Below are 22,829 nucleotides of genomic sequence, written 5' to 3'. Positions count from 1 at the left end.
GGGCGATAATCCAGTTGCATCTACGTTCGGGACGATGGTCCGTCAATGGCGTATGATAGTGGCGTTGATCATCGACCTCCACAGAAGCGTCGCGAAAAACTTGGTTACCGGATAATCGAGTATGAGGGATAAGCTGCACCCTTCGAGACAACCCTCAGCACACCAAAAATGGTACCGCAATCTATTTGATCTGCAAGGTGAGCGAAACAAATTGCCATTTCACTTAAAGTTAATCACGGCATCTATAACATGTGACTCGTAAACTGATTGAACCATTCCATGGTCGCATTTTAGCACTCTTCCTTTGCCCACCCTATCAACAATGTAGTTGTGTGAAGATTCAAATCAATGGCAAAGGCGACGAATACTGACTTTGGGGCTCAAATTCTGGATCTCCCCTCGTCCCAAATCCATGCAAAATACTGCTGGATATTTGGAAATTGTACATCGCCTTCTTCTCCACGAAGATGTCTTTGACTTGTCTTCAGAGCGGCGCTAGGAACGCATGATCCCCTTCTGTGTGCGTTAGGAGCGAAGAACTCTTCAGAGAATCGGAAGACGTGTCTGTACCTGCGCAAGAGAATAATAGGGGCACTAATGGTATATAGTAGGGTGTTATAGTCATGGTTTGAGTCACAGGACTTGCCTTTGCTCAAAAGCTCCCCAGACGCTTTAGTGGAATGTGAGATGCATTCACATGTAACATATCAGTGGCCTCAACCTAAAAAAACACAAGGCGACAAAAGGAACATACCAAACATTTCCTTGGCACCATTCACTGATTTTGCCCTAGACCTACTACCCTGCTCAACCTATTTTGCTCTCCGCATCGGACAATCGGACCCAGGGCTGTCGACCTACCTGGTTACGAACGTCCATGCAAACAGAGACATACCCTGAGAAGTGCGGTAGTCTTGAACCAATCGAGCATTGATAAGGCGGCCCAAGGACATGAAAAAAGTATAGTACGACGGTCTTCACCCTGGACACAGTTGAAGCTTGTGAAGCAGGTAAATATGTGGGTAGTACGGGTGATATTCTTGCCCTCGAGTGTACCGTTGTGTGCGACTGAAGGAAAACAGTGGTCTGTCAATGGACTAGCGATGGGCGATATAAATCGCGCTGGACTCATCAGCAAGAGCTGAGGACGAGACTCTGCGAGACTCCAGTCAAGTGATGCACCGTCTCATTCCTTGACAGCAAGTGCTCAAAATTTTTTTAAAAAAACCCGGATGTCATACGGTCTTTGTCTTCGCCATCTTCGACATCTTATGAGAGAAATGATGTAGGACGTGGAGTTTTGAACCTCGATCGGATTTTTGCCATCTTTGTCGGTCGTGAAGATGTCGTCGAAGATGATGTTGAATGAGCTCGATGCCATGTTTAGTGTCAAGCGCTGACCCTAAAATGATCTGTAACTGCGCGGATCAAACATATATACCTGCGAGCTCAAACCAGTGAGTAAATAGATGTGAGCCACACATTCTCATACATCACGGTCATAATCTTCTTCTAAATCTTTCCTCCTCCCTTTCCCATACGGTCTCCATACATCTCTGTCATTATCTTTCCATCCTCGCGGGCGCACAAGTGTCTCGTGACAGTGACGAAGCAAGGGCCGCAGCAAAGATATCGGAATAGCTCGTGGTATTACAGTCGAGCCTCGTCAAGTCCATGCCATACTAGTTCTTTGAAGAGTCAACGTATAACTGAGACACTGTTACCAAATCGTTCACAGGTAAACTGAGTGATGCTTTCAGTCCCGGGCTTCGATCACTTTCTTTTCCATTCTTCATGGTCAGCCATCAGTCGTGAATGAGTCGTCCAAGACGATGTTATATGAGCCTGTTGATCGCTGTCACTGAGTAGCAAGTCACAGTGGCTGAGCAAGAAATAGGATAGAGTCGGATCCTTTAAATAGCTTTGTCAGCCACACGTGAATTCCGGACTTGCTCAAACGCGTTAAACGACCGGCAGACCAATACCCTTCCTTTTATCACCAATCCAGCTACAACTATCTTTTGCGACATTTCTCACTCATAGATCATTTTCTTGGTGCAGGACTCACAACCATTGGTTCGGAGCTCCTGCTTTATACTCCACTTTGACCATGGCCGAAGGAGACGGCAACATCAAAGTGGTGGTGCGATGTAGACCCCTCAATTCTCGCGGTGCGTTTGTGAGGGATACGCATGCATGGTTCATACTCATCCAAACGTTGCCAATTATCGCCCACAGAGCTCGCACGAGGCGCCAAACCACTCATCCGGATGCAGGGCAGCCAGACTTTCATCGACCCACCAGAACATGGTTCACAGCAAGACTCCAAACGCGCTACGGAACGCAAAACGATGGCCTTTAGCTTCGATAGGAGTTATTGGTCTGCGGGACCACGAGATGAACCGGGATACTGCTCGCAGCAGACTTTGTATGACGACCTGGGAAAGGAGTTGTTGGACCATGGGTTTGCGGGATTTAATGCTTGTATTTTGGCTTGTAAGTGGTTTATTTTGGGGTTGTGTATTAGTGAAAGGGTGTGCTGATGCTGATTTGGTCTGGAAGATGGGCAGACTGGTATGCGTGTGTTTGATTTTGTTAATGGGTATGGCTCACGTGCCTTGACCAGGATCTGGTAAATCATATAGGTGTGTTTAAGCATATTCTTTTGTTGCATGATACTGAGAAATGGTGTCTAGTATGATGGGTTGTGCGTATGATGAAATGAATGACTTGCGTGCCACTAATAGGGATTATCACTAGATGGACCCGACAAAGGAATAATTCCATTGACATGTTCGGAGCTGTTTGTACGTGTAGAGGATAAGAGGGCTGCAGACCCCAATATTAGTTTTACTGTAGAGGTGTCCTACATCGAGGTACGCTGCATGCTCTAAACCCTAACGCAGTCCTCACTTCATTTTCCACCCGTAGATTTACAACGAGAAGGTACGCGACCTCTTGAATCCAAAAAACACAGGAAACCTTCGAGTGCGCGAACATCCTAGCTTGGGTCCGTACGTAGAGGATCTATCGAAGCTAGTCGTGAGCAGCTACCATGAGATGATGACGCTCATGGATGAGGGTAATAAAGCGCGCACGGTCGCCGCCACAAATATGAACGAGACCTCTTCCCGGTCCCACGCAGTATTTACACTGTTGTTGACTATGAAGAGGCACGACGTGGACGCGAATTTAGATACCGAGAAGGTGTCACGAATTAGGTGCGCTGCGGTCGTCTAATAGGTGTTCAATGATTTATGTATTTGACACGATACAGTTTGGTTGACTTGGCAGGTTCTGAGCGGGCTAATTCGACAGGCGCCACTGGACAGCGTTTGAAGGAGGGAGCGAATATTAATAAATCGCTCACTACTCTTGGGAAAGTCATTTCTTCTCTTGCGCTTGCGAGTCAGGATGGGGGGAAGAAGGGGAAGAAAGGAAAGGCAGAGGAATTCGTACCTTACCGAGACTCGGTGCGTCTTTTTTTCTTCCGGATGATACTTATTTATAGATTTTGACTAGGTCTTGACATGGTTGCTGAAAGACAGCTTGGGCGGGAACTCCAAAACTGCAATGATAGCTGCCATTTCTCCTGCAGATTATGAGGAGACGCTGAGCACCCTGCGATACGCTGACCAAGCGAAGAAGATCAAGAACAAGGCTGTCGTAAACGAGGACCCTAATGCCAAACTTGTTCGCGAACTCAAGGAGGAGCTCGAATTGCTTAGAGGTAACCTTCGTCGTCTCATACTTTGACAGCTGGTTGACACTCCCTAGCACGTGTGGCGACGTCCAGCGGAGAGGATACATTCGACCCGCACGTTCCGCCTGAGAAACAGAAGGTCACGTACAAGACGAAGGATGGAAAGATTAAAACCGTTACCAAAGCGGAGTTGCAGGAGCAGATGGAGACGAGCGAGAAATTGATGCAGGGTTTGAATGAGACGTGGGAGCAGAAGATGTCTCGGACGCAGGAGGTACAAAAAGAGCGGGAGAAGGCACTTGAAGAGCTTGGTATCACGGTTGAGAAGAATTTGGTGGGCGTACATACCCCGAAGAAGGTGAGGATGGGACTCGTGAAGGGAGCGTTATGTGCTGATCTGCCGGACTTATTTTGTTTTTAGATGCCGCATTTAGTGAACTTGGTCAGTCAATTTTGCATTTTTTTTGTGGGGAGTCTTGGTGTTTAAATTTCTATCATGTCTTTTCAGAATGAAGGTGAGAGCTTTGAGGTTTTTCTCGAACACGAGTTGATCTAGTATCTCATCAGATCCTCTCATGAGCGAATGTTTGATATACCAACTCAAACCTGGCACAACCATCGTATGATTGTTCTTTGCTTGCTCTTTTCTGCTAAATATGCATTTGGCATTCAATAGGTCGGTCGCTTGGACAGTGAAAAGCCTGCCGCTATTCGATTAAGCGGCGAAAATATCCTCGAGGAACACTGCTACTTCGAGAATACAGACGGCAAAGTGACCCTCCACGCTATGCCGGAGAGCGTCACTGTGAGAATCGAGTCTTGTGTATGCAGCTGCATTTCTTCTGACCATGTTTGTAGTTCTTAAACGGGAAGCAAGTTTCTCCTGGACAGGTGAATCAATTGGCTTTTAAAATGGAAAGAAAAACTCAACATCATCAATGTAGTCTTACAAACTGCGTTCTGGATACCGGATCATCCTTGGTACGAAAGTATTTTCTCTTTGTGGAGAACAACTTATCTGTATCGTTCAGGGGAGCACCACGTCTTCAGGTTCAATAACCCCGAGGAAGTCCGCAAGCAGCGTGACCGCGCCACGGCGAGATCCAACATGTATTTGAGTGTGTCTGCTGCCGATGTAGAAGGCGATTCAGTGCCACCATCCACGCGCCCGGAATCAAGAGCATCTTCTGCGGACGAAGCTGATGTAGACTGGAATTTTGCACGTCGAGAAGCCGCACTCGCCCGCCTTGGTCTGGATCCTGCCCTTGATAACCTACCAGACGAAGATATCAACAGGCTATATGAACGCATTACAAAAGTGAAGTCGATGCGGGATCACAACTCTAAACCGCGACCAGAAAGTAGCCTTAGCGTTCGGGACGACATATGGAGCGAATCAGGTCGACCGTTTTCGAGTGACGCTACTACGGACGACACAAGCGTTGAAGCTGGAGCGAGTCATGGTACACCTGACGTTGACGGACCCCTGAAGGACGTTCAGTACCAACTCGAGTCCCGTCTTCAAGCTATCACAGAGTCTAGTGAGGCGGAAGATTTGAAAGTGGAGAAGGATCATATGGAGCACCAGCTGAAAATGGTGCAACAACAGCTTAAACGCCTGATACATGCACGGGCCCGGGGTGAATCTGAGGAGGAGGAGGTTGCTCGTTTCGAGCCCGTCATTTATACCGCAAGACAGTTAAGGCTCATTCGCAAAGTCTTGGATAAGTGGAGAGCCCACCGTTCATTTTCGATGGCTGAAGCTGTTCTGTCCAATGCCGTGCTTGTTAAAGAAGCCAACGTAATCAGGTGCGTGGTCATTTGAATTTCTGGTACCAACTGTCTCATTCAAATTAGCAAAGAGTTGGGCAAGGATGTTTCTTACAACTTCACCATTGCTTCTGGCGGGTCCCTGGCAGCTCCGATATCTGGTGTTGATACGATTGGAGGTCTGGACGGTTTCGGTGATGTTGCCGACCCCATACTAGCATCAGCAACCCAACCTTCCATCGCCGTCAAGGTTCTCGACAAACGGCATAATGCTATCTATACCTGGTCCTTAGATCTCCTTCAGCAGCGAGTCAAGCGAATGAGAAACTTGACCACATACATTGACAGGCCCTCGTACACTCAGCACTTCAGCTCTGATGAACCTTTCTACGAGTCCCCTCCTCCACAATTCTCATTCATCGGCAATGCCCTCCTATCTCTTGCACCTCTGTCTCGGCGACTATCATCTACATCAGTCGTGCCAATATTCTGCCGGTATACCGCGGAGGCAATAGGCTCGTGTCGCGTGGATATCAAGATCTCCAGTGTTCTGCAAGCGTCGAAGCATGGTACTCCCGCATCAACCCGTCCGACATCCCCAGCCCCATCGGTCATACCACCCGGAAGCAAGATCAGCTTCTTCCTAACCGTAGATTCGATCAAAGGCTTATCCTCACACGACTTCTCGGCACTACACCTGCAGCTGCGTTTATCGTCTTTCGTGGGACCATCACTCACGAGCGAAGAGATATTCTCATCCACTGCACTCGATATGGAGACATCTTCTCTGTCGGAGCTAAAGTTTCGCCGCACGTTTTCGATCGTGACTTCTTCCAAGGTAATCACATACTTGCGCCAAGGCTACGCTCCCATAGAGTTCTTTGCGGCTGCTAAACCCACATATTTGGAACGTCTCGAACGCTGGGATGAGATGCGTGAACTTAGGGTCAATGACTGGCCAGGTCCTCCCGAGGTCCACACAGACACACGCAGAGTTATCTCTCCCCAGATGCGTCGCTCGGAAAACGATTTCGTAGTGGAGCAAGCCCATGACGTAGTCGCTTGGGTCCAGATAAAGGAGCTCGGGGCTGACGGTCAGTATATTCCGGTCCCCGTGCTTTCCCAAGGCAGCCTCGATCCGGGGGTATTCTCTCTACATCAGGGGCTACAGCGCAGAATTGCCCTCGTGCTTTCATCAGATTCCGGACCGCAACTCCCATGGACAGATGTAACAAGAATACGTCTGGGAAATGTCCGCCTCCTCGATCCGAAAGGTCGCCAGCACAACTCGACATCGAAAGCAATGGTTACGCTCCCGCTCTTGGCAGATCAAAGTGTTGCGTTCAGGCCGGATGGCACGGGAACCCTCATGGCGGAAGCGCTTTGGGACTCAAGTGTCCATGATTCTCTCTTGCTCAATCGAGTCACGGCGAGTGCACACCGAGTGATACTGCAGGTTGCTTGGTCCGTTGCCGTGGACACGTGCAGTGAACCAGTACAGTTCAGCATGGACATAGCAGTCGCCATTCAGACACGGGATGCCCGCCCGCCAAGCCGACTCCTATCATTCCTAAGCTCAGGGAAAATCACTTCCCGTATCAGCACAATTTTCAACCTGCGTTTTTCGCCCCCTCTGACACGTTCGCCTCAGGATCTGTGGCGCTTGGATACATCAGAGAAATACGTGCGCGGCGAGGAGCTGTTGAGCACGTGGAAACCGCGTGGTATCTCAGTTGTGGAGGACTACAACCGGCTTGTATCAACAGAGCGACGGGCCGCAGATGTTCAAGCAGTTCGGGTGCTGTCGGCGTCTTCATCTTTACCTGCGCGCCCTGACCCGGGAGCTGCTGTTTGGGGTTCGGAAGCACTGCTGCGGAAGGCACTGGGACTCTGGCAAAAACGCTTTGGCCATGCAGGAGAAGTAAGCTGGTTCAAGTCGGTTTTACATGGTTTGACGTTAATTATTCCCAGATCATTCTGAGTCAAGTGCCTACAGAGACCGACTGTGCCGTTGCGTCTGGGAAGCCTTCCACCCGTACACTTCCAGAAGGCGTAAAACTGAACTCCTCCGCTACGCTGGTGCCCCGCAGGCAAGCTCCTGGTTATCCAAGTGCTTACGAATGTTCCTGAACTCTAATCTCTTCCATAGTGACGGACCCACGAAAAGAGGTCATCTCATGATTCTGACAGATGCCAGTCAAAATATTTGGGAAAAGCGTTGGTTTGTCCTTCGAAGGTAATCAGTTCCAACAAATTTTCCATGCAGAACACTGCTTACGGTTGATTTAGACCCTATTTACATATCTATACACACTCCAACGAATTGGAGGAAGCCGGTCTTATCAGCCTTCACGGAGCAAACCTTGAATGTGATGCACAGAAAGAGCTGCTTTTGGGTGTAAGTCTTCCTGTTCACATCTCAGATGCGTTCATGCTCAGCTTTCATGTAGAAACAATTTTCTTTTACACTCTTTACTACTGCGAATTCGCACGCACTCGCTGCACCCTCGTTGAAGGAGCTACAGTCATGGACTTCAAAGCTTGACCCTACTGGAACCATCTAATATACCACGCAGCATTGCTGCTTCCATGTTGCGGATTCACATCTCATTGTTCGTTTATTGTTCGCCATATACCTGTCTCTTATGCTATACCTTACGTATGTTATTCCCTCCGCTACTTGTAGACAGCTCACGCCATCAGCGAATGAACTTACCATATATTGCAATCATCCCAGGGGCGTCGGAGGCAAAATTCTTCTCTTGCAAACACAGGACAATATTCTGGCACCGGTACCGCAGCCATATGTGTGTCACACGCATAAGGCAAAGTTTTTATCCACCATTTAAAGTTTCAAGATGAACTATGCAGCATGTGGATAATGACGCTACATAACTGTAACTTCCCCGTCTCTGACATGACATTTAACGTTCACTGGGATTGCACCATCACTTTGTACACTGATTGTACGAACGCTTTGTATCTCACGCGGCCATCGGTTGATGGAGAACCATGCGATTATGCCAGGCTGCCAGTGGGCACAGCCTACATCCGCAAACTTTATACGGCTGTTTACGCTTTGAGCGTCTGTCAGATGCGTTGACGACCAAATATCTGCGATAATTTCGCGGTGGAATCGGGTGACTCGGAGAGGGGCTGTGGAGCCTGATATCAATTATTGCAGGGCGGACATTGACACAATGTGGCGGCCAGTTCCACGAAGGACGTTCAACGTTCAAACCTAAACTTAGCATCTGGAAAGGCCGCGCCTCGTCCGTGTTTGTTGTTGTCGTCGTCGACACAAGCACATCCATGACCCTGTTACGTATACGGCAGCGAGCGGAACGGTTCAAGCATTCCTGGTGGCGATATCCGTCGTGCCTGTTGAGAAGTTCAGGAGTAGCCTGGAACTACAATCACCGTCTGCCGGCATTGCAAGAAGACATGACAATGTGACTGACCGACTGTCGCCGACTTATCAGGGCGGCCAATGCATGGCTGAAGAAGTGCCTTTCGAAAAGTTCACACCTTTGCTCTTCTTATTATGATGGAAAGGTTAATGACAGAATCTCAATCTCTCTCAGATTCTAGATGGCAGACTGTGTAGTCACAAAGGACGAGATCTTTCTCACCTTGTGTGCTAATACTAAGTTAGCATTAAGGGGTGACTTGTCCCGTTAAATCGCCACCAATGGGGAGCAAGCTCCTCTGACCCCTTCTCGGAACAAGTTCCTTACATTCCAGCAGCGGCCAAGTCATGCTGTCAAACCAAGGGCAATGGATCATAAAACAAATAGTATTCTTGTACGTAAGTAACAGACAACAAGTTGTAAGGTGTATGGATGCAAAAGTTAACGTTAACGAGATATAGTCGCGGATCTATGCAACATATTGATACAGTAGTAGACTAGAACGAATTGTGCGCATTTGAGCGGAATAGATAAGCAGAGGAGATTATCAGCATAATAATCGAAAGGATAAAGTAGTAATGTGCACGGGGCTCTATGTGCAAAGGCATCGATGGTTATGAGATCCGTTTCCAGAGTTAATCCCGCAGCCGAATCCCTGCTTCAGAAAACGGGCAATGAAGCACTATGATTTCAATCGCAGGTGATGGGGCAGTCATTCTGTGGATGTAATTAGAGAATGTTCCATAACAGGATAACGACAACTTACTGGACGGGTGAATGTGAGCATATGGCAGGTGATGTAACCTTTAGCAAAACCAGCGCCCGCGTATGCAAACAGATATTGCCATTTGCGGCGGAAAGCATCAAATTCGGTTTTGTCCTTTAAGGTAGGGTAGTCTTTGACAATCAAGTCCTGTCTGACGTTGGCGTCAAGACGACGTCCCCATTCGCGCAGTGTCCGTGGGTAGTCTACACGTACACAAGGATTAGGAACACCGTGTGTTGTGGAGCGCGAAAAATACTCACGAGCTGCGTGATTTTCTACGCCTTCGAGGGTGAAACGCCCTTCTGAACCGGTGTTAGCGGCAGTAATAAGTGCCGTGGCACTAGGGAGGCAGGAGTTGGGCCACATGTATTTGCGCATGAAATCCTCAGGCCTGGATCTTTGGGTAAGCGTGTGGGGATTAAGAAGCGAAAATAACGTACTGATAGCCGGAGTATCTTGATTCTGGGAATGTTGATGCACTAACAACAGCGGTTGCATTACTGGACTTGAGTGCAAAGTCGACAAGCCTGAAGTAATCGTGGTAATGCTTGGAGCCCACATGCTATATTGTCGAGCGTCAATCATCAGGACGCCACCACTGGTAACTGATTGCATACCTCGAGCATCTCGATGCTCACAAACGCGTCAAAGGCCTTTTCGAAAGTGGGAGGAATTTCGCGGTAGTCCAAGAGATGAACACGAATGACATCTTGTAGACCAGCGGCCTTGATGCGTTCCTCAGCAAGAGCCTTCTGTTCTTTTGAGAGCGTCAAGGTATCAACCTCGCAGCCAAAAGTGCGAGCAGCCTGAAACAAGATGAGGAATAGCAGCATAAGAATTTATGAGGCAACGGACCTCGATGGCCATACCACCCCAGCCAGAACCAAATTCTAGGATTCGGTCACCTCGCTTGACTTTGGCCGCGGTGAGAACATAACGAATTTTGCGAAGCTGTGCGGCTTCCAAGTCCCCGGGCGTGGGACCAGAGATCAAGTCACCACGAACACCACCTTCGGCCTCGGTCCAGAGGGCGCAAGAGTACATCATTTCCTGGCTGAGGAAGGCCTAGAAGAGGGTTGAGATCGCATTATCAGCATGGAAACATGGATGATTACCTTGAATAGCTCATTTGACTGATCGTAACTGGCGATGGCGTTCAATCGTGCTTTTGAGCGCGTCTGACCTAGAAACGCGTTTGATATTCCGGAAATTGCCGAAGTTATGCGAGAGACAGCAGATGTCAAGTTGTCCATTCCAGGCTCATTGTCCAGCCAAAGCTATTGGAAAACAGAATGTGTTAGTAGGCGCAGTAAAGGAATTGGGATGACTTACGTCCATGACAGCCTTGAGGCTGTCGACTTCGACGTCTCCCATCATATAGGCTTCACTGACTATAGATAAAAATTAATTATGATTGAAAAAGTATGACGTAGGATGTACTTGCAGCCAAGATCCTGGGAACTGGAATATTATTAGCTAGGGCGGCGAAGAAGATGTAAAGGTGACTTACAATAGAATGCGCATCCAGAAGTCGGTGTTGATGACTTTGAGGTAGACATCGTTTGAGCCTTTTGAGCGAGTACCGAAGTGATGAACACCTTCAGAATCAGCGACTGTCAAGTGACCGCGAGTGATCGCTTTCTCCATGACGGCAAGAACCGAACTCCGCGCTAAGTATTGAGTGTCAGCGCCGGAGACGAGGAAGAAGTAACACGAATTGACTAACCATAACTGGAGATGATGGTCTTTGGATTCGGTAGGACGATGGATAATGATGAGGGGGAACGATAGAAATTGGGCGTTGAGGAGAAAGTTAAAGCTGAAGAGGTTGCTGCATTCAACATTTTTAACAAGATTGGATTTTTTTAAAGAAAAAAAAGAAGAAGATATGATATCGGAGGGGGGGGAAGGTACAGACGGCGCAACCTGAGGAGGTAATGGGGGACGGAGTGTCGCCCTTTTATACGTTGAACCCACGGAGGACCTTGTCATGTTGTCGCTTGGAGAAAATCGTGGACTGAGACAAGCAAAAATAGATGTTGGATAGTTTACATTGGGTATATTCGCGGGAACTTGGCAAAAGGTGGATCGAGATTCGAGATCTGGTAATTTTGACGGAGTAAGACTTGAGGAGGAGAATTTAGATCCGTTGCCGGATGTTTGAAACAAGTTTACTCACTATTGACTCCGCGAAGGGTGATAAACAATGTACACACACTACCCACATGTAAAACAATAAGGAAGTCGGTAATACCCGACAACACGTGGCTCCCACAGTTCAATAAAATCATACTCACGCCCGTTGCACAGTGCCTGACAAAATCGTCACACGCTTTTATTCGCTACAAATCACGTGCTGTCAATCACCCACAAAGTTTCACCTATTCACCTTTCAACAAGTTTCACCCAAAGAATCATTGAGACTAGACACGAACAAGGCATTTCAGACCTTATCAGGTTTCATCCCTGTTTGTTTGAGTCGCGACCCTTGGCCAGGGGTGTCACTACGTACCCGCGAGCGCGTCGGAACGGCCTGCACTCGGTCACCCGAAACCGGACCCGCTAAACGTCGTTCGGTATGACGCTCATATCAACTCTATCGCTCTCGGACCCACATTCAAAGTTTCGCTCTCCATTTCACAACTTGGTTACCGCGCACGATGATCGCATTACATTCCAATGAATCACCCCAACTCAGTTAGAACAACATGTAGCTCCGTGACCCTAGTACATAGCCTGACCTCAAAACCCGACTCATGCCTAAATCGATCATCCGCGTCACGTTCTATAATAGATGGTCCCTCGTGTTTTTAATATGATTGCATACTGCCCTGAACCGAGCACGGAACGCATCGCCAAATGATCGTCAAGAACGAGTCTCGTATGTCGCAGCTTCTCAGAGTCTCCACTCACCCAGTAGATTCGTCTCAACTCCCGTGTATTCAGTCTTTACATTTGAAACACGCTCATCCACTTATTTTCAGCCGAGCGTTCGTCGGTCTTACGTTCTCGTAATCCTACCAGAGGTTCGCTCAAGTTTGCCCGTGCATCTCGCAAAAACTTTATATGAGTGGGTTACCCATTGTTCTTGCCCAGGCACCATTATCCGGGTCATTCAGGCTCATATGACGATAGAAATTTCATGGCAATCATACATGTGTGATGCACAGGAGTGCACAGCATACATCTCTAGTCTCATTCAGGAAAAGAGAATTTCCACCTAAACCTATGTAGAGCGGGGATGGGTAAACGTAGGAGGTAGTTAGTCGGTACCTAGATGGGACCCCTTCTGTAGATCTGCGTCATTCTGCCGACTCGGATCGTTGGTTGAAGCTTCATCCGCAACCGCACTGACATTTTCAGTCTTACCATTGAAGATGCTTCGACGGATCTCAAGGTTCGCTAACCCCTGAGAATACGCACCCTCGAATCTCTTACACTAATCCTGAAGTTAGACTCTGTCAAATTTTACGTGTGCAGTTCAGTTACATTCGCATGCGCTGGGAGTACTAACCAGAAAAGATGTGGCTTGTATACCACGCTGGAATCACAGCGGGTATCTAAAGCTCTTTGGCCAACACCACTGAACTTTCAGGCATCGAAACGACGGGCCGTTGCTGGAGACAAATTCAAGTGAATACCGCGAAGCAGTTGAGGATTCTTGCTTCTCTCAAGGTTATACCCATACGGGCAGCAGGCCGTATTCATGCTGGAAAGTCATTCGCCCGACGCCCTCGCCCATTCTCTGGAAGGAAATAATGTGAGCCGTCCAAAGAATGGTGTTGCACTTTCCGTTGCATGCTGCGGAAATGAGACCTAGTGCATCATTCGGCGCGCAATCGACATGGCTGGTGCGTCTCAGTGAAAGAAGAGCATTCACAAGCAGGTTTTCAAGATTTTCTTGCGCGCGAGATGGAAAAAACATTACGCGAAACTAGTCGAGCTGTAGTAAAGCCTGTGAGCTACATCTTCAACGACCCAGTCCAGGCCTTGGATCAAATTAAGACCAGTGACTGCACTGCACGACCAAATCTTCCAGTTGTGAGATTTGATCCCAGGTAGATCCAGTGCCTGGATGAACATCAGCATCACTCTGGAGACCCTCTGAATGGCAAGGAAGCTTTCCTCGCTGATTTCAAGATCTGACATCGAGCCGTGTATATCTTGTTTGTTTGCGAAGACAAGAAGAGAAGCACCAGATAACCGCTACCAATTCGATCAGTTGCCAGTGTTATTGATGAGCAGAAGGAACATATGTTACATCTTCCAGGAGAAGATTGTGTAGCTCTTCTCTGCAGTCCCGCATTCGCATTCTGTCCCCTGAATCAACCACCCAAACAATGGCATCTGTTTGTTCGAAGTAATTGCGCCAGTATGGTCGAAGCGTTCGTTGTCCGCCTACATCCCCTGATAGCAAAGATGTTCCCGTCACCAGAAAAGCATAAGGGAAGTCTGTTCACTAACAAATGTTGAGAGTGTAACTGTGACGCGTGGCACCACGCCGATCAAACAGAGAAGCGATTCCTCTCAGTTGGAGAGAAAATCCAAGTTGAGTCACCAGGCTCACTTTCTGTGAATGAATGTCTTGATATTGAATCCTAGCGTGGGGCTCACGCTGGATATGTCTTCCCCATTGATCTTCTTTAGGATGGTTGTCTTACCAGCATTATCCAATCCTCTGGGCGGTTGTTGAGTGGGAGGGACAAACTCGGAGAGCTGCGGATGGCGTACAGGAAGAGAATTCTCATCTCCCTTTCTTTTTGCCTGCTCTTACGAATGATCGTGAGTAGACCCATGATGGAGGTGTAACACTTTGACTGGTCGTCGGAGCAAGCAGTGTTACACGAAGGTTCATCGGATCCTCAGACTGGACCCGCTGGCAAATACGGTCAATCAACATAGAACCCGTTTAAGGACATCAGTATCGATCGCCTTTTCATATTGAATTTGGGGAACATCCCAATTGCAAGCCCATCGCGGCCATCGCGGTGCAGATTGTCGTAATATACAATTGATTTACATAGATACCTATTTGTCCGGATCCACCGAAAACCCCAGTATGATCAACCACAAAGGCGCTCTTTGTTCGCTGTCATATTGCATGAGGACGTACGTGTCACTCAAAGTGCTTTAACATATGCTACGATTTACAATACATTTGTTGCGTGTCAAGAAACACTGAGTCACAGCCCTGACTGATGGAGCAAGGACCATCGTGAGTCGATAATCTGTGGAGGAATGGAGATCTGTGATTCGATGAAAGAGCTTCTAGGCGAGATACACTCCTTGGCGAAGGGGGTAACACAGGCCCAGTTATCTGCACCCATCTGCAACAGCATCCACAACATCATGCCAGTCTCTTCGTGAGTATGTAGTACTCTGCAGACCGAGGTACTCACACGAAACCTCGCGGAACTCACACGGATTGCATTTCCATGCGGGAAGTGCACAACCGAGTATCTGGAACACTGACTTATGCCCCCGAAGAAAATCAGGACACATTCCAAGTGTCTGGAGACCACACCGGGTCGCTGGGGACTGCACCGAGCGATTGGAGACTGGTTGTCTCACTCCCAAGGCCTCTGAAGAATGACGGGTGTCATAACATCGGGAAGGTCGTCCCTAGATGACTTGTCAGAATATAAAGGGCGGAGCGTGACCTTGGAGATGGGGAGGTACGAAATAAATTATTACATAAATGACAGCATGCAGTAGTTTGCAATGTAACAGAGGACAAAAACAATTGACTCACATGGAACATCATAGAACATCCCAGGTCGAGTATGAAGAGATACAGCTCTTCACATGATTTTTTTGTTGAATATTTCATTGCGGGCCGACAGTCGTAGAAGAATACAGTATGCATCAGCATTCTTCTGCGAAGGTCGATCTCATCACTCACATGGTCTTCTTAACATATTCTCGACAAGTTTTCCGCAGAAAGTTTTGATGTCCTGGCACACGCATGATTTTCCATCAGCGTCAATTCAAGACATAACGCAATCGACTCAAAGAAAATCAACCGGGGTTTTCAATTCATCAATTGCGATTACTATATGTACGTCGTTGACGCTTTAAGCCCATCGACAGTGAGGATATGCTGCGTTGCCCCAGCAGGATCGTGTGCTGCTGATCCTCATCGACCACTGTGTGACATCGACGAATCACGCCAACCGGCAGTAATCGAAGATCAAGGCAACATCTTAGTCATGACTCGCTCAATCGCTCTACATGGCATATAGCCACATGACCGATATTTGCATCGTGCGCACGAAAGCTTGGCCATCGGAATCAGTGCTGCGCACACTGATAACAAAGACAGACCTGAATTCCATGTGGATTGAGTAGTCGATAGCAGACATAGAACTTGCTGCGACAAGGAGGGAATGGGGGTCCATATGGCGAGGGTTTCGACAATGTGGACATGACAAAACATGTCTTGCTCATTCAAAGAGATTTATTCGCCAAAGAACAGCTTGACGTGCTTCGAGTATTGGGAGAACCCAAAAAATTGGGTTCAGTAGATGATTTTCCTGCCTGAACGTTTCTCTGTGAAACAGCATGGGCAGAAGCAGCCTGACATCTTACCTGTAGTAACCTAAACGCGGTAGAGATGACCCTGATGATTGTGACCCATGCAAGACTCAAGTCGTAAACCGTGACTTGCGTGCTTCAATTCTCGTCGAAGTGCTGTTCACCACTGGGGCACAGCATGGACATTATTGATAAATGGGAAGGACGGGCTGCATTGCGGCGAATGTGAGAAATACTTGCCTATTTTGTTTAATGAGCAGTCTCCTTCCCGTGACGCTGATTAGATGTCTGCAAAGTTCATCCCTAAGCCCAAATCCTTCTCTACTACAAGCGATTGGCGATCGTATTAATCATGCCGCCAAAAAACAAAGGAAAGAAAGGAAAAGCCAACGATGATGACTATTGGTGAGCCCATTGAAGTTAAAATTTATGTGCCCGATCTCAAGTAACGAATCCTCAGGGAGACTGCTGGTGTGTCAGCGGAGAACTACAATGTTATCGCTGACAAGATCGGAAAATCTGATGATGATCGCCTGCCCATCTCCGAAGCCGCGCAAGCTGAGGATGAGTTTCCGGAGTCGGACCAAAGGACAAAGAAGAAGAAGAAGAAAGGGAAGAACGATGAGGATGTTGCTCCTGACGCCGCCCCGACTCCCGCACCTGCACGTAACGCCACTGTTGTAGCACTTGACGACGAAGAAGACGGTGAAGGAGCAGATGTTGGGGAGTCGGACCCAAAGAAGAAGAAAAAGAAGAAGAAAGGCAAGAAAGATGAGGACGCCGCTCCTGCCGCCGCCCCGACTCCGCCACCTCCCGCACCTGCGAATAACACGACTGCCGCAGCACTCGAGGATGTAGAAGATGGTGATGAAGCAGAAACGGACCCAAAGAAGAAGAAGAAGAAGAAGAAAGGAAAGAAAGATGAGGATGTCGCTCCTGCCGTTGCCCCGACTCCTGCACCTGCAAAAAAGGCCAAAGGCGGCCTCGGTGCCTTAAAAGCCATGATGGAGGAGAAGAAACGACTGGAAGAGGAGGCGCGAAGAATAGAGGAGGAGGAACGGAGACGTATAGAGGAGGAGGAGAGACAGGCGGAAGAGGAGGCAAAGCGCAAAGAAGAGGAGAAACAACGGAAGAAAGAGAAAGAAAAGGCATGATCCAGCATCTCGACCTACAAGCATATTGCTAAAAGGTCTTTTCAGGCCAAGCTTGAGCTAGCCAAGAAGGAGGGTCGATACATGACGAAGAAACAGAAGGAAGAAAAGGCAGCCGCCGAACTTCGTCGGCAGGCCCTCCTTGCATCTGGTGTTCAGATTGAAGGGCTGCAACAACAAGCAGGTGTTTCGGCAAAGAAGGTCGTATCCGGTAATAGGAAGAAGAAGGGTCCTATTGCCAAGGAGGCCTCACCTTCGCCTGCTCCTGAGTCGAGACCGGAAACTCCAGATGTCATCCTCGAGACTTCCGCCCCTTCCCATGTCGAGTCCGCTGCTGAAGATGGGGTCAAGTTGGACGGAGTGAAGGATGAGTGGGATGCAAGTAGCGGGGATGAATCAGATGAGAGTCTCGAATCGGAGGAGATGCAACCAGAACAACCAGAAATCCAAACTGGCGTTCAAGTCGACCGGGATCCACCCGCCACAGCGCCCCAAGCAAATTTAAGGACAGAAAAGGCAGATGCAGGGACAGTGCAGGCCAATGCGAGATCGGCACAGGCCCATGCAAGTTCAGCACGTATACACGCGGCTGCTCCTACGGTGAACAGTAAAGACAATCTTCGCAGTCCCATCTGTTGTATCCTCGGACACGTTGATACTGGTAAAACTAAACTGTTGGATAAGGTCCGTTGTTGCTTGCATGCCTTCATTTCTCAGGCTTACCCCTTCAGATCCGTCAAACAAATGTACAAGAAGGCGAAGCAGGCGGTATTACCCAGCAAATAGGTGCCACATACTTCCCATTAGATGCCATAAAGACGAAGACTGCAGTAATGAATAAGGCTGGTCTCTTGAACGCTATAACGATTATTTTTGTCTGAACGATGATGGCAGGACAACTCTCAAGAATACAAGATCCCTGGATTGTTGGTTATCGATACACCCGGACACGAATCTTTCACCAACTTGCGTAGTCGCGGAAGTTCTCTGTGCAACATCGCGATCTTGGTGGTAGATATCATGGTGCGCTCCAATTGTCTGCTCAGGATATTTTTATTTATTGCCCATCCCAGCACGGCCTTGAGCCACAAACCCTGGAATCGCTAAGGCTATTGAAAGATAAAAAAACGCCGTTCATCGTGGCCCTCAATAAGGTGGATCTACTTAATATTCTCAGGTGTTTGGTTCCAATTTCTTTTCTCAGATTGACCGATTATACGGATGGAAAGAAACTCCCGATGGTGCCTTCCAAGAATCACTTGCGAAGCAAAAACGATCTGTGCAACGAGAATTCGAAGACCGCGTACAAAAGACCATCCTCGCCTTTGCAGAACAGGGGTTGAACGCAGTCCTGTACTACGAGAACAAGAGTTTTGCCCGCAATGTTTCTCTGGTACCTACCTCCGCCATCACCGGGGAGGGCGTTCCCGACATGATCATGCTATTGGTTAACCTCACCCAACAACGCATGAGCGATCGCTTGATGTACCTCTCAGAGCTGGAGTGTACGGTCCTCGAAGTTAAGGTAGTAGAGGGCTTGGGCACAACGATTGATGTTGTTTTGTCCAACGGTATCCTACGCGAAGGTGACAAAATAATTGTGTGCGGTCTCAATGGCCCGATTGTTACTCAGGTCCGTGCGTTGTTGACACCTCAACCGCTTCGCGAGCTGCGAATAAAGGCAAGTATACACTTTGTTGGGGGTGTTTCCAGCGTGAAACTTATGTTTCCTCCTAGTCAGCATATGTTCACCACAAAGAAGTCAAGGCGGCACTGGGTGTCAAGCTTGTTGCTCCTGATCTGGATAAAGCTGTTGCAGGTTCAAGGCTCCTTGTTGTTGGGCCAGACGATGACGAGGAGGCTATGCTCGACGAGGTCATGTCAGACCTTACCTCGCTTTTAAACTCCGTCGACAAGTCAGGTCGTGGAGTTTGCGTGCAGGCTAGTACGTTAGGATCTCTCGAAGCGTTACTCGACTTCTTGAAAGTCAGTAAAATCCCTGTATCGGGGATTAATATCGGTCCCGTCCACAAGAAAGATGTCATGCGCGCTGCCTCAATGCTAGAGAAGGCCAAGGAGCTTGCAGTTATTCTTTGTTTCGATGTACCAGTTGACAAGGATACAGAGAAGCTCGCTGAGGAAATGGGCATCAAAGTGTTCAAAGGTTTCAGTTTCTGTTGTTACTCTGCGGTGACTTTTCTGATTCGTCATGCAGCTGATATCATCTACCATCTGTTTGATGCCTTCACTGCCTACAACAACGAAATCATGGAGGCGAAGCGACGAGACGCAGCTCCGCAAGCCGTGTGGCCCTGCAGATTGAAGACTATAGCTGCCTTTTGTAAACGTGATCCCATTATCCTGGGAGTTGACATCTTGGATGGGACTCTTAGGGTGGGCACTCCGATTTGTGTCGTCACGGTTGATCCGACAACGCAGAAGAAAGAGATCATTGACCTTGGAAAGGTGTAAGTCCTTTATTTTAGATTTTTTAAGTACTACTACTCATAATTCCGTAACAAGGACGTCGTTGGAGATCAATCACAAATCATTCGATGTATGTCTTTGTTTCTGCCCTGCTGTTGGCATCGTATCATTGACTCCTGGCCCCGCAGATTGTCAAGAAATCTCAAGCTGGTGCTGGCGTTGCTGTGAAGATCGAACATGCTGTCTACGAGTCTGGAAAAATGTTTGGCCGACACTTCGATGAAAAGGATGAACTTTTCAGCCACATCACAAGACAGAGCATTGATGTTCTCAAGGTTTGACCGCACATGATGCTGTAGACTTCAAGCCTAATATTAGCAACTTCCAGACATCCTTTAAGGCTGATGTCTCCATTGAGGAATGGCTCCTCATCAAGGCTCTCAAACCCGTAAGCCTCTTTGATCACTATTTTTTTCTGGGAGCTCAAATATTGTACCTCAGCATCTCAATATTCAATGAGGATGCGCGGCAGTCGGTAGCGCACTGCCGGGCCGGAAGTTGTCCGTAGATGACATCGATCATGGCAATTGATGTTCCTTAATCAAAGATTTTTTGTGTGATTTTGCTTCGGAGTTATAACCGAATCATTCAAGTGTATTTATACCATCTCGCTCGTAGTTTTATCCTCGTTATCTTCCAGTTCATCTGCCACGATGTCCCACCATTCCAGCATTGGAGCACAGAAGACGAACGATGTCGCTGTTGATGGCGAAAGTGGATCTATCGCAGACAAAGACGCCCTGCAGATGGTAATTCGCTCTTCAACGACAGAAGGGAATGACCTTGCAGGAAATGACGCGTTTGGCATCACTGAAATAATCGGTAACGTCGATTCATAGTGATAAACTGGACGGCTGCGGGTATCCCTACTGCTAAATGACTCGGAATCGTTTTTGAACAGCCCGGATGCCACTGGGCTGTCACTGACGTCTGAGTTGCAGTAGGGGTTGAGATTACACCGCTCGAACCTGAACAGCGCTCATACCTGCGTAGGGAAGCCCCCAGTGTCACCTTACTTTCGCACTCCTTACGAGGAGTAATGTGTCTTGTGCTAATGTTATTTTTTCATGATTTCAGGAAAAACTCGGCTATAAACAGGTGAGACTATATGTGTACCTTGGTTGATATCCTATCTCACCTGCTTTAGCAATTGCATCGCAGCTGGCACTTGATTGAGAGCTTTGCAGCAAGTTTTGTTGCCCTAAACTTTATCGGGGGCGTCAGGTATTTAACCACATTGTCTACTCCTGCTATTACCAACATCATTCCGGTAGATCTTTTCTCTTCCTTGGACTCCTTGCAGGAGGACCCGCAGCGATATGGTTTGTCCGTTGATTTATGTTGTACTCGCGCATTCCAACTCCAACACAGGTCGTCATACCTTATTACGATGGTCTTCATGTTCATGACAGCTGCTGTTCTCGCCGAGATCTGCTCTGCGTTACCATTAAGCGGCTCTATCTACATATGGGCCGCAGAAAGTGCTGGTCCCAAACATGCCAGATTCGTCGGCTTCCTCGTTGCTTGGTGGGCATGTACCGCATGGATGACCTTTACCGCGAGCAACTGCCAAGTATGTCATTCAAGATGACGGTGTACCCAATTCTCAATTTTATAGACCACAGCCAATTATATCGTTTCTCAACTTGCTGTTTGGGAGATCGACTTCCCTGGAGGTGTTGGAAATGACAATATCCGGTGGCGGGCTCTCATCTGGGCAATATCCGAAGGAATGCTGTTGTTGTCAGTGGCTATCAACTACCTTCCGCCCAAATTATATTCTGGTGTCTTCAAATTTTCTCTCGGCCTCATGATGCTCGACTTTTTCCTGTGTCTCATCTGGTTGCCCATTGGTGTTTCGAACACGTATGGTTTCCGGTCCGCCAATGATGTCTTCACGATGACCTGTAAGTGGTTCACTCTGCCAACGCCCTTAGCCATGCTGAATTTACGACAGATAACGGCACGGGAGCCCCAGCTGGGTGGAACTGGCTCTTATCTTTGTACGTCAATTGTCAATTCAGTGATCAGGCAATTATCTGAGATAATTCTAGGTTATTCACGGCGGGGACGCTGACAGGCTTTGATGCCTCAGGGCACATCGCTGAGGAGACCAAGAATGCTAGGTATGGCCTTCTACAACGTCTTAATGGTGCCTTTGTTTGACTTCTCGCAGTGTGGTTGCAGCCAAAGGAATTTTATGGAGCGCAATTGCAACCGGTGTTTTGGGCTTCATCACGACCATTCTATTTTTGTTCTGTACACCAGACCTCGACACTATGTTCGCCCTCGATGCGCCACAGCCATTCGTCCAGATATACGCGCTCGCTCTTGGAAAGAAGGCCAGCATCATTATGACTGTAATTGCGGTCATTGGCCTCATCATGGTGCGTACTCCCTCTTTGAAAATAATCGTGAATTTCATTAGCTGGCGTGCTAGAACACAACTGTCGCTATTGTCGCGTCCTCACGCCTTGTGTTCGCAGTCGCAAGAGATGGAGTCTTACCAATGTCCCGATGGATCGGCACTATCGACTCCAAGGGACAACCTCGCAATGCAGTGACCGTCATCTACATCTTTGCAGCCATTCTTCTCTGCACAATCCTTCCCAGTCAGGTGGCATTCACATCGTTGGTCTCGGCGGGGGCCGTCCCGACCATTGCAGCATATGGCCTTATCGCTTTGCTGCGCTTGACGATGACACCTGATCGTTTCCAGTCTTCTCATTTCAGGCTGGGAAAATATGCTAAGCCATTCTATATTTGCGCCGTCTTATTTAACGCGCTGGTATTTGCGGTGCGCTACTTCCACTCAATGACACCTGACTTGAACTGAGTTGGTGCTAGGTTGATATATCGCCATTTGAATTCCCTGTCAGCGCCCAGACATTTAATTTCGTGAGTTTTACAGCCCGTGCTCATCAATTCATCCACTGACCATCCTGGCAGTCCATTGTCATCTTTGGCGCAATTTCCATTTTCGCTTTCTTGAGCTGGTACTTCACTCC

At 48.2% G+C, this 22,829-nt stretch overlaps 4 protein-coding genes across 4 annotated transcripts; 2 read left to right on the top strand and 2 right to left on the bottom strand.

The window, feature by feature from the left end:
• Positions 1-1,913: 1,913 nt before the first annotated feature.
• DEU56DRAFT_783243 (uncharacterized protein) lies at positions 1,914-8,209 on the top strand. Its single transcript, XM_041352141.1, has 22 exons — positions 1,914-2,171; positions 2,239-2,496; positions 2,563-2,574; positions 2,627-2,645; positions 2,697-2,707; positions 2,761-2,876; positions 2,932-3,221; positions 3,278-3,473; positions 3,523-3,730; positions 3,778-4,061; positions 4,125-4,145; positions 4,212-4,218; positions 4,271-4,323; positions 4,380-4,508; positions 4,562-4,594; positions 4,648-4,684; positions 4,735-5,512; positions 5,561-7,394; positions 7,445-7,563; positions 7,623-7,709; positions 7,763-7,871; positions 7,924-8,209. The coding sequence occupies exons 1-22, from the start codon at positions 2,111-2,113 to the stop codon at positions 8,035-8,037; spliced, it is 4,776 nt and encodes a 1,591-aa protein (XP_041211902.1). The 5' UTR covers positions 1,914-2,110; the 3' UTR covers positions 8,038-8,209.
• Positions 8,210-9,573: 1,364 nt separating this feature from the next.
• Positions 9,574-11,798, bottom strand: DEU56DRAFT_881855 (Mycolic acid cyclopropane synthetase-domain-containing protein; the record flags this gene model as incomplete). Its single annotated transcript, XM_041356112.1, has 11 exons — positions 11,376-11,798; positions 11,160-11,319; positions 11,090-11,110; positions 10,982-11,036; positions 10,765-10,926; positions 10,505-10,714; positions 10,267-10,455; positions 10,090-10,211; positions 9,910-10,040; positions 9,650-9,852; positions 9,574-9,600 (listed from the first exon to the last, which is right to left on the bottom strand). Exons 1-11 carry the CDS (start codon positions 11,491-11,493, stop codon positions 9,574-9,576), a joined length of 1,398 nt encoding a protein of 465 aa, XP_041211901.1. The 5' UTR covers positions 11,494-11,798.
• Positions 11,799-13,529: 1,731 nt separating this feature from the next.
• On the bottom strand, positions 13,530-14,548 carry DEU56DRAFT_783237 (ADP-ribosylation factor family-domain-containing protein). The gene is made up of 6 exons (XM_041352140.1): positions 14,381-14,548; positions 14,217-14,327; positions 14,114-14,130; positions 13,911-14,056; positions 13,777-13,855; positions 13,530-13,722 (listed from the first exon to the last, which is right to left on the bottom strand). Exons 1-6 carry the CDS (start codon positions 14,443-14,445, stop codon positions 13,574-13,576), a joined length of 567 nt encoding a protein of 188 aa, XP_041211900.1. The 5' UTR covers positions 14,446-14,548; the 3' UTR covers positions 13,530-13,573.
• Positions 14,549-16,535: 1,987 nt separating this feature from the next.
• Positions 16,536-22,657, top strand: DEU56DRAFT_753202 (uncharacterized protein; the record flags this gene model as incomplete). Its single annotated transcript, XM_041349694.1, has 22 exons — positions 16,536-16,588; positions 16,644-17,248; positions 17,399-18,018; positions 18,066-18,164; positions 18,229-18,357; positions 18,408-18,488; positions 18,512-18,967; positions 19,072-19,498; positions 19,550-19,802; positions 19,858-19,891; positions 19,950-20,096; positions 20,150-20,209; positions 20,415-20,570; positions 20,899-20,919; positions 20,969-21,045; positions 21,096-21,143; positions 21,193-21,394; positions 21,440-21,728; positions 21,779-21,824; positions 21,876-21,947; positions 21,998-22,208; positions 22,262-22,657. The coding sequence occupies 22 exons, from the start codon at positions 16,536-16,538 to the stop codon at positions 22,655-22,657; spliced, it is 4,482 nt and encodes a 1,493-aa protein (XP_041211899.1).
• Between the last annotated feature and the right edge of the window lie 172 nt (positions 22,658-22,829).

This window comes from Suillus clintonianus, assembly GCF_016758775.1.
Source record: "Suillus clintonianus strain FC179 chromosome Unknown DEU56scaffold_13, whole genome shotgun sequence".
NCBI classification, from domain to species: domain Eukaryota; kingdom Fungi; phylum Basidiomycota; class Agaricomycetes; order Boletales; family Suillaceae; genus Suillus; species Suillus clintonianus.
The sequence above is the reverse complement of the archived record's forward strand: the minus strand, read 5'-3'. Positions and strand labels throughout refer to the sequence as shown.